At 34.3% G+C, this 11546-nt stretch overlaps 1 protein-coding gene across 5 annotated transcripts in view; it reads left to right on the forward strand.

Annotated features, from left to right (window-relative positions):
- Positions 1-10809, forward strand: part of CD44 (CD44 molecule (Indian blood group)) — an 86754-nt gene extending 75945 nt beyond the window's left edge. For all 5 annotated transcript variants that reach the window (XM_032225810.1, XM_032225825.1, XM_032225817.1 and 2 more), the window contains 3 exons: positions 5141-5242; positions 6607-6685; positions 9935-10809. In XM_032225810.1, coding sequence (XP_032081701.1) covers positions 5141-5242; positions 6607-6685; positions 9935-10151 — 398 coding nt within the window. In that variant the 3' untranslated portion in view covers positions 10152-10809. The remainder of the gene's footprint in view (positions 1-5140; positions 5243-6606; positions 6686-9934) is intronic.
- Positions 10810-11546: the final 737 nt, after the last annotated feature.

Consider the following 11546-nt stretch of genomic DNA (forward strand, 5'->3'; position numbering starts at 1 on the left):
CATGCTGGATTAAAATAACTTTACATTTGGCGTCATGAGGAAATGCGCTACATTTTCCTGATGTACACATTTTGAAAAGCATGTATCGTATATACTTACAACTGGTTTTTAAAATGATCCAGTATTGTATAGAACTGCATTTAATATTAGAATCTATAAATTTCATTTTTAAGCCATTTATTTTGCTCTCCAGTTATACCATGTAGGTCTGTTTACATTTGCAAATTTATTTTTGTTTTCAATTCTTTCTGCCAAGTGATATCTTTACATGTTTTTCAAGTTAGCAGGACTAGCAGATTACATATACCAGAAAATATTTGTTGATAATCTATAATAAGATGGTTTTTGGAATCCTGTTTATAATTGGATTGCTTTCTGCTATCATTACAGTTGTTTTTTTTTAATGGCATTTAGACATTTAGAATATGTATAATTTTGCTAATAAGAGATGTATTGATCACTCTACTGCTGTTCCAATTATCGTATTTTTCGGAGTATAAGACGCACCGGAGTATAAGACGCACCAAGGTTTTGAAGAGGCAAATTTAAAAAAAAGTAGGTAGGTAGATAGAAGGATAGAGAGGAAAAGAAATAGAGAGAAATACAGTAGGTAGGTAGGAGAGAGTAGTTAGGTAGGTAGGTAGGTAGGTAGGTAGGTAGGTAGGTAGGTAGGTAGGTAGGTAAAGATAGAAAGAGAGAGAAAGAAGTAGAGAAATACAGTAGGTAGGTAGGGAGAGACACAGTAGGTAGGTAGGTAGATGTTGCTGGACAAAGAAATCACTGACAATCTGCAGCACCTAAGACTTTGTTTCTGCTGGCACAGGACTTGATCAATCTAATTCTCATCAATCACTTTAACTAAAGAGCTTTCCGAAAGGGGGGAAAAGGTTTTTGCACTCTGCAAACCTCCCAAAAATGACCCGTTTTTCGTGAAAACAGGGCCATTTTTTTTTTAAAAAAAAGGTCATGAATAGCCTTGGGAGGGCTTGCAGAGTACTGCTGGGGGCTGGGGGGCAAAAAAACGGCCCATTTTTTGCTCATTTCTGCCCTCCCTAGCTACCAGGAGCTCCCTGAAAGCCTCCATAAGGCTATGCACACGGCCATTTTGGTGAAGGGGACGGGGCTTCGGGAGGCAAAAAATGCTGTATTCGATGTATAAGACGTACCCAGATTTTCAGCCTCTTTTTTTTTTGAGGAAAAAGGTGCGTCTTATACTCCGAAAAATGCGGTACATGTCAAGGACTCCAACAACTAGTGGTGCTGATCTGTGGAGATAAAATGTTGAATGAAATATTGTGTTTACCTTTTTAAAAAGAAAAAAAAATGAAAATACAATTTACTACAATAGCTGTCAGCATCAATTACTATAGTCTGGCGTTGGTATATTTATTACAAGTAAAAGTATATGAACTTTCTTAATATATTTTCATGTCTGTGTACACATAAAAGTGACTTAAAAGATAGGAGAGATGGACCTCATTCTGAGAGTTATTGGAGGCATTTCATTTTTTCCCCTCTTTTCCCTCATCTGCTTCTTAGTCTATCACTACAGATAGTCCTTGATTTACAACCGTTCGTTTAGTGACAAAGTTACAGTGGCACTGAAAAAAGTAAGTTGTGACTGTTTTTCACACTTACGACCATTGCAACATCCTCATGGTCATGTGAACAAAATTCAGTGTTTAGCAGCTGGTTTGTATGTCTGACGCTCGTGGTGTTTGGGAGTCATGTGATCAGCTTTTGTGACCTGACAAGCAAAGTCAATGGGGAAACCAAATTCACTTAACAACCATGTTACTAATTTAAGACTGCAATGATTCCCTTAACAACTGTGGCAAAAAAGGTTGTAAAATGTAGCAAAACTCACTGAACAAATGTTTCACGTAGCAAAATAATTTTTGAGCTCAGTTGTGGTTGTAAGTTGAGGACTACCTGTACTGCACACATTGCAACAGGCAATAATTTGGAAATAAGAAAGAGAGAAATATCTTTTTATATTTCATCTCCGCTTTTCCACTTTTTAAACTTAAAGTAAGAATTTTGTGGAAAAAGTTTTGATCCTCATACATCCTGCTCATAAATGATTTAACTATTGTTACCCAGGTTGTCGCCTCCAGTGATGGAGACAAAAATGAAAAATCAGATCTTGGCCCAATTTGTAAGACTTCCTGTCTCGTAATTTATGAATTTGGATGACCTATCAGTAAAAACAAAAAAAAGTAATATTTATGAGGAAAGCAGTCCGGAACTCTTGATTTTCAAGGGAAATCTTACTACAAACCTGTCTATGGTCTATAGCTTCATATATCTATCTATCTATCTATCTATCTATCTATCTAGATAGATAGATAGATAGATAGATAGATGATAGATAGATAGATAGATAGATAGATAGATAGATAGATAGATAGATAGATGATAGATAGATAGATAGATAGATAGATAGATAGATGATAGATAGATAGATAGATAGATAGATAGATAGATAGATGATAGATAGATAGATGATAGATAGATAGATAGATAGATAGATAGATAGATGATAGATAGATAGATGATAGATAGATAGATAGATAGATAGATGATAGATAGATAGATAGATAGATAGATAGATAGATAGATAGATAGATAGATGATAGATGATAGATAGATAGATGATAGATAGATAGATAGATAGATAGATAGATAGATAGATAGATAGATAGATAGATAGATAGATAGATAGATTAGATTAGATTAGATTAGATATAGTTGGAATGTTGCCAACCAGGAAGTGTGATTCTCTGCCTAGAGTGATAATTTTTTTCACTGTGAAGTATTCTTTTCTGATTTCTAAAGAATAAGTAATTACCATTGTATCACTTTGGACATAATGACATGCATGACACTAATTTCTAATGTATTACAATTGATCACTGTTTGTAAATCTTTACTATATATTATTGATTTTAGCTTAAATTAGGGAATTTTCAGAGATTCTCATTTAAAATAATAAAATACTGTAATTTGCAGGTTTTATAGTCTTGCACGAGAACACCAAAATCTCATAAAATTTTGCTATTGTTCTTTGAGCTCCGAGAAGAATTAATGAAATTGCATGATGTTGCACACCTTTTTAATTTTGGGAAATGGGACATTAAGAGTTAGAAATATCTCAATTTTCAGTCTAAAAGCTGTAAAAGAGAATAATTTGAAAAAGTAGGTAGATTGTTTAAATATATTTGCTACCTTAATCAGAACTTTAAATGAACCATCTGTTATTGTTTACCAGTCTTCAGATTATGGCATGTTAATAAATAAAATCAGTTAAAATCAAATAGGTTGTTCTTGATAGCAGCAAAAGAGGTTGCAAATTGATAGCAGCAGCATCTTCTGATACTCCTCTGGGTATCATCTATGACTTGTTTTGATCCTGGCTAAAGAGGAACTGGGGCTTTCCAAATATTCCAGTTTAACACTTTAAAAACCGTATGGGCTTTTCTAGGCTTTTCATAAATACTTCAGATAGATCCTGTAGTATTTGCAATGCTATTTATTCTAGAACAAATAGCATAGTTTCTCTTGTAGAATGATTTTTCTATCAGAAATTTTGATTAGCCCTGTGCCTCCTAATAAAATTCCGCAGCAGATCCACACTAAAAGTCTCCTTGTCCATCATCTTTTGATGTGCCTGTCTCAGATGTCAGTGCAAGGAAGTGTTAGATCCCTTCAGTGCAAAGGAGGCTTGAGATATCCATTGTGGCCAAGAGACATAAAAGGAATCTGGTTTGAATCATGAATGTTTATAATACAGGTAATATAAACATTAAAAGGCTCTATCCGGTATATCTTATTTTGTTCTTTCCATTAGCCCAAAATACTTAAACTATTTTTGTTATGATAGTTATAATATATCTAAATATATAAAAGCCAGATCCACTCACTCATCACAAAATCTCCAGAACTGTAAAGCCTACAAATTTGAAATTTGGCATGTTCCTCTTGGCTTCTAGGTGCTTGGTAAGAAAGGATTTTTTTGAAATGACCATCAGATCATTAGTATTTCTTATACAGTGTGTGTGTGTGTGTGAGAGAGTATCTGTGTGTATGCATATGTATATGTATAAACACGCTCTAATGCTAAGGAGTTAGACATTCTAATCCCCCTCCCCACCTGAAAAGAATTCTGCTCCAACTGCCACTTGGGTGTGGGAGTGGCTAGCATGTGACCTATCCGGCCTGTGCTGGGAGGTTAGACAATGGGGATGTAGAAATAAACATAATTTATATTAACTATAGGCCTGTTTTTCAGAATGTAGCTATTGTGAACTGTAGGTGAATTTATAATCATGAATTCCAGAGCTGTATTGTTTTCTTAATCTGATGTAGGTTTTATTTTGCTGGATAAATTATTTCCAAATTCACGAATCAGTTTGAGTATGTTGTTTCTAATCTTTCTAATCAGTGCCCTATGTACTCTCTGTTGATTTAATTTGATTTACTCATCATCTGGTAGCCATTAGGAAGTGTCTGTGTTAGGTTTATTACAGTTACACTATATCATAGCCTTGAGTTCAAATGCCGAAACTATGTTTTTTATCCGTGGTATTCATTTAAATCATCATTTTTTATTGTTCCTAATACAAACCAGTGGGACTTAGTGGAAAAGTGGGAAGATAACCATAGTATAATATTAGAAATATCAATTTTTGAAAGAAGTGTCTTTTACTTATTTGCACCTGGCATTTAGCTATGCTTTCCAATTCAAATCAGTCTGGATATTTCTGTCTACAAAAGACTTGCTGAAGTAAACTGAAACATTATTATGCTTATTACATTTCCCTGGTATAGCACAGCTCTCCCACATCTTCTGAAAGAAAAGCAACCTTCTAGTAGTGTGTGTGTGTGTGTGAGTGGGTGAGAGAGAGTGAGTGAGAGAGAGAGAGAGAGAGAGAGAGAGAGGGAGAGAGGGAGAGAGATTCCTGTATCTCCCTAAGTATTGACAGCTCATCAGTACTTATGGGAATTAAAGCTTTGTTATGAATAAAACACATAAGTCCACAGAGGCTGATTAAATAATAGCACATTTTTCTTCTGCAAATACAAAAGCAGAAATTCCAAATATTGATAATGCAGAGAGTAATGCATGTCTTTTCTCTAGGTCCTGATCCAAACAAACACTCCAGTGTAGTGAGAGGCAAAAATGTGACACCTTTGCCAGAAGAGTCAGGAAAAAGTCAACCACGAATGGCTCATATACCAGGTTTGTTTCTATGCTTTTATAATTGGTATTTATCATGAAGTCATAATAGAATAGAATAGAATAGAATAATAGAGTTGTAAGGGACCTTGGAGGTCTTCTGGTCCAACTCCCTGCTTAGGCGGGAAACCCCACACCACTTCAAATAGTTATTCAACATCTTTAAAATTTCCAGTGTTGGAGCATTCACAACTTTTGGAGGCAAGTTGTTCCACTGATTAATTGTTCTAACTGTCAGGAAATTTCTCCTTAGTTCTAAGTTGCTTCTTTCCTTGATTAGTTTATACCCATCACTTCTTGTTCTACCTACTGTGATGTTCCTGCATTTTTTGTTGTCATCTTTTGTGTCTAAAACATGCAAATGCCACCATTAAGTATGTATCTTCCAATGATGTCCTGTTTTTGCACACTTTTCATTTCTCCCAGCCTCCACAGGTATATGTCCATGTCTTAGGATATATTGGAATTAAAGGTTCTCTGACACTAAGACCAGTGGCTTAAATCTGGAAAAATACTGCCAACATATAAAAAAAGTTCAATTATGTATATATTCAATAGTGTACACACAAGGAAAAGTTTTGTTGGACTTTATTACTTTGGATTATTTTTGGATTATAGAATGCCACAATTTTACTGGCATGTAGGAACATAGTGTAATTTGGTAGAATGTGGCATGGAATGGGTGACAACTGTAATCCAGACATATCTCCATGGCTAAGAAGTGAGATCTTATGGTTCAACTACATAATTGCTTTATTTCTTACACAATTTTTTCTATCATAGAAAATGAATAGCAATGTAGCAATATTGATGCTAATCATAATATTCAAAACTGCTTTTATTGAAGAATCATACCTTCATTTATAATCTCAGATCTCTAATTTGTAAACCATGTAATTTGATTAAAATAAGTTTTTTAAGTTAATTCTTAGAATATCATCCTTCTTATGGTCCCGTTCTCCTCCCCACCCCCCAAAAAAATGCTATTTGACGACTGGAAAATCTTACTGTGGCTAAAGTAGTATATGGAAACCATGAGGAGATAGATATTTTTTTAAAATCAGAATTACATTTTGTTCCACTGTCACAATTGTGGAAGTAACAGCAACTGTCATTGTCTCTTACTACACACAGGATAATGCAATAATGGATACAAATTTTCCACACAACTATCATTACTTATATACAATTGTTAAGAGTAGCTGGGACATAACTTTCGCTTATGTGAAAACACGATCATAAAGAATAATGACAGCTAAAAATAACAGATCATGGGTATTATTCTGAAGGAAGTAAAATTAGATATTAAAGAGAACATGTAAATTCTCGGATCATCTGACAAAGTAATGGTTTTTTTCTATCCGCAGATTGGCTTATTGTAGTTGCTTCTCTTTTGGCCCTGGCATTGATTCTTGGTGTTTGCATTGCTGTAAACAGTCGAAGGAGGTAGGAAATGCTTTTGTAGTTTTCCATTTCTCAGTGCCAAAACTGTCTGTTTGCTGAAATATTTTTAGGACTGAGAATTTTAGAGTATTCAAAGGAGACAGGTTACAGAGAACTTAATCAACAAGCACACTTGGAAGCCATAGACACTGTTTTTAAACACATAATGCAACAAGGACACCTTAGTTTACTACTTTATCTCCTACCAGTGTTCATTGTAAAATATGTGTCAATTTCTGTGTCAAAAGTGGATTTTTCAGCTCACCATTTGTCATATAACACTCCTCCTTTTGAGTCAGAACAAAGAGCCACCTTGAAGCTAGTTGCTGGGATTTACCCCTGGATTATTTCCTGAATAGTATTTGAAAATGAACACTTAGCTATAGCGTGCATCAAAAAACAAAGTAATATTTATGTAATTAGATAGCTGGATGCTATTGCTCACACAAACTATTTGCCTACAGATTAATTAATTACTAACTCTGTAGTTAAGAACCAGCATTTCCTGCTTGTTCATCATTTCTTTAACATAATTCCTTAATTTGAGTATGACTGTTGTTCTTCATTAATTTATATTAAATCTTGATCTTTTCAGATGCAATTATTGTTGTTGTACTAAAGCAGTTTGCTAATTTTTAAAAATATTTTTAAAGCTGACCAATAATAATCACAGGCAGATAGCATCTCCTGAAAATGTGCAAAATTATAAAAGAATAATGTTTTCCAGTTGAAGAATTAGCTTCTTTTAGTATTAAGTGTCACTAAATTAGTACTCAAAGTTTTAAAGCCTAGTACAGATAGATATTACTTGGAATATTTTGTAACTTATTGGTGAGCCTGGGCAATCTGTATTTCAGCAACAAAATTTAAAAATAAAATGCAGAGCTATTCATGATTTCAGAATGAAACCTACAAGATTAATTCAGATAAAGAATATGCAGTGAAAACCATACCACCCCTTTTTCTATAGGCCTTTTCTCCTTTCACATTTCTGTCTTCTGTGATGAGTATTATTTTAGAAGAGAACAGAGCGATCAGGATTCTATAAACATTGCTAGAAGTCATAAAGGGTGATCTGAGTTTCAGCCTATTCCTTACTAGCTCTTTCATTGTTAACTTCACGCAGTATGAATCATTGATTCAAGTCCTTTTCCAGTGATTGAATAACAGCTCATTCAGGGAAATAGGGCTGTGCTGTAAGGAAGGCTATATTAGTGAGAACAGTGTAGGTGTAACTCTTAACATCAAGAGAATAAGAGAGACAGGCTTCTTATTTGTTCAGATAGAAATGCAGAAAGAAAAAAGACATAAAACTTAGGTAATATATTTGACACTTGAAGTTGTGGATGACATAAAAAAGGGAGATGAATCAGGAATACCTGAGAAACCATGAAAGAAGCACAAAGATGTTTGTTTTTTATGAAAAAAAAAAGACTGGAAAAAGCACATGTTCTAGCAGAATCAATTATGAGAGGGTAATTAAAAACAGCCTTGAGCCCTCAAATATCGTCTCAAGACACATTCAGATGAGTTCTACATTTTAATTGTGCAGGAAATTTTCAGTTAAGAATTCTAAAGGATTTTAGTAATAATTTTAATTTGTAGCATTTCTGATGGAAGATATGTACTTTATTTGGAACCCACAAAAAACATTCATTGTAAATTCTGTTTGAATTGTGCTATGAGTAACATCTGCTTTTCAGTAGTAATGTCAATGTTATTGGCTCCAAAGTTAGTGAAGAAATACTCCATTTGGTGAACTGATCATAATATGTTACTGAATTTTCCAAAGATTTCAACAAAATTGAATGGGTGGGGACAGGTGAAATTCTGAAATTCTGACAGATTCTGGAGAACGTAGCGGAAATTTTGAGTAATTCGGAGAACTACTCGTTGGCCCCAGAGTAGGATGGGAATGGAGATTTTGCAATATCCTTCCCCCAGGAGTCAGGAGAGAATTGGGATTTTGCAGTATCCTTCCCCTGCCACGCCCACCAAGCCATGCCCACAGAACTGGTAGTGAAAAATATTGAATTTCTCCGCTGGGTGGGGGTTAGAATATAAGAGTTTTCTTTTAAAGAAATTGGGATGGAGGTATTCTAAAATGAAACATTTTCCCCCAAAATATATTGGACACATCCCTACCATAGAAAGCCAAAATATATTGGACACATCCCTACCATAGAAAGCCAAAGCTAATGGCTTAATTCTCTTTTAATATGTGAAGTACATTTCTTTAATGTTTGTTATCCTAAACTGAGAGTGTTTTTTAACCAAGCGTTTCAGTTTAACAAAAGGCAAGATTTTATAGTTTCATTCGATATAAGCCTGTGTCAAATTCCATGGCTAATACCAGGCTCCCCCCAAATTATAGTCATTTCAATTGTTTTCTGTTTCTGCAATATTCAAAATCAGATACGCAAATATCAGTATTTGCATCTCTAAATGTTACATGAATCAACCTAAAGTATATAAAAAAGTTTTCGACTGATACATTTGAATCACAATTGTGATGTCATTGTGAAATCCCCTATCGCCTTTTTTTCCTGAAGAACCATTGTAATAGACAGCAAGAACTCTGTTAATCAATGTAAATTGCTGCTACTGGATGCGAATATTTTGATTAGAAGGGCTAACAAAAAATATTTGCCCTTTAGGACTATGTGGATGAATGGAGATGAAAAGGCATTTCCTTTTTTAGCACTGTTATATGAACTGTGTCATTCTTTGAAATATACAAAATAGTACATTTGAGTTATTTTTAATGTAAATGTAGGCATTGATTCCTAGCTGTGGGTTCTTCCTTCCTTCCTTGATCAATTACTTCAATCCATGTGCAACTCGACATCCATAGACATAGCCTTACCCTTAAGACATCCAATCTAAGATTATTGGGTCAACTGAGTCAAAGAAACCACCATACTAAGCAGAAGAACCACTGTAGCTATTCTTCCAGGAATTATCTTTATCTGCCTTTTACCACCGTCTGAAGAATCCAAAGATATGCCCCATTCAAAATAAGGAATTTGTTAGAAGGCTATTTTGATAGGCTATGCTTTGTTCCAATTATGTCAACACACCAGAACCAGAAAAATAAAGATTAATCCGCTGTAATTAAAGTTCTTACCTAAGAAATAAGCAAGGAATGAATCAATGTTTTTAATGTAGTCTGTGGTCCAGACAAAATGAAGGCAGTACATAACATGTTATCTTTAAATATTTTGACTTTACAATCTTTTCCTTTTCTGTTAGATGTGGGCAGAAGAAGAAGCTTGTGATTAACAATGGTAAAGGAGGCATAGATGAGAAAAAGAAAGATGGGTTAAATGGAGAAGCCAGCAAATCTCAGGAAATGGTGCACTTGGTACACAAAGAGAAGCCAGAAGACCAAAAGTGCCCACAGGATGAATTCCAGGCAATTGATGAAACACAGAACCAACAAGATGTGCCCTTGAAGAGTGGCATGTAGGAAGCCTGGCCAAATTGAATCAGAGTTGGGGAAACAAAAAGCATCATACTGAACTGGGACTAGAACTCAGAAATGCAATGAGCTACTGATATCTTTAAAGCATAATTAAGCATACATTTTCTTGGGTTTCTTTTTTCTTTTGTAATGGCCAGCTACGAAAATAACATGTCATTTTTTCTTTTGCCCAACATTGCATCATTTTGCCCAGTTTTAATTAGTGACCATCATCTTATTGCTAGCATTTGTTCCCCATTTACAATCTCTTTGGTAAGGCAAAACACCGAAATTTATTTTGCCTGACCTACAGAATTTTTGAACTTTCCAGAATCTGTAGCCATTAAGGTATTATAATAAAATGCATTCCCAGGGAATTCACAATGATAGGCTATCTTGAAGTTTGACACATAGGTTTTGGAATTGAATTTTTATTGGTCAGTTACAAAATTGTCAGATTTATTAAATCTCATTAATGTTTTAATATTTTGTAATTACATGTTATAATAGTTGAATATGAAAAGCATGTTTTTACACATTCCACAGATCTCCACCATGTTAAAAAAAACACTCACTAAAAAGGGTGGAAAGACCAAAAAAAAAACCAACACCCAAACCCAAACCTGATTTATAGCAAATAAATTTTTATTCTCTATAATCTAAATAATGTTGTGATGTTCTTTAAATTTTAGTGTTCATCTTCCTTGCTGCTATACTTCTGTATATTGTATTCCATTTGTTAGGGATTCCATTCATTATCCTGTGAGCTGTGAACTGACCCTAGAATATTTGGACAGGACCAAACCAGGACACAGTCCTTCCTCCTTGTCCCACTATTTGTCTTCCCTTGAAATACCCATTTTCTATTTGAATCTGCATCAATAGGTCTAGTCTAATGTAAATTAGAGAGTTAAGGGATTCTTAAGAATAAAACAGGGAACCTCTTTTCCTACACAGTTCCCGTTCTAGGAGAGTATGTTTATGTGAAATCTTTTCTATGCAGTCATGACTTACAATGGAAGAACACATGAAACATATTTGAAATAAATAATTTCAGAAGTTCTGTTCCCTTGAAAACATGCCACTGGTTGAAATTCAGCCGGGAATTCTATACACAGAACAAATGCCTTTAGTACAATGTACTGTATCCGCCTGCCAATTTTTCAGAAATATGATATGGAAGGTTGTAGAAAATGTTTATGTTGTTTGTGTGTGTGCATTACTGAGTGTTTTCAGTCGTGTTATGCTTTTTAGTAATAAGTTAGATATAGAAAATATATAGAAAATATTTTGGAATCCACTCTGATAAATTAGGTAATCAGATATAAGAAACAATTGTTTGAACTTTATTGGATTGTTTTTCAGTCTGAAAGAATTCATAAAATATAATTGTCACCCCAT

The sequence above is a fragment of the Thamnophis elegans genome, chromosome 1, assembly GCF_009769535.1.
Source record: "Thamnophis elegans isolate rThaEle1 chromosome 1, rThaEle1.pri, whole genome shotgun sequence".
Classification (NCBI taxonomy): domain Eukaryota; kingdom Metazoa; phylum Chordata; class Lepidosauria; order Squamata; family Colubridae; genus Thamnophis; species Thamnophis elegans.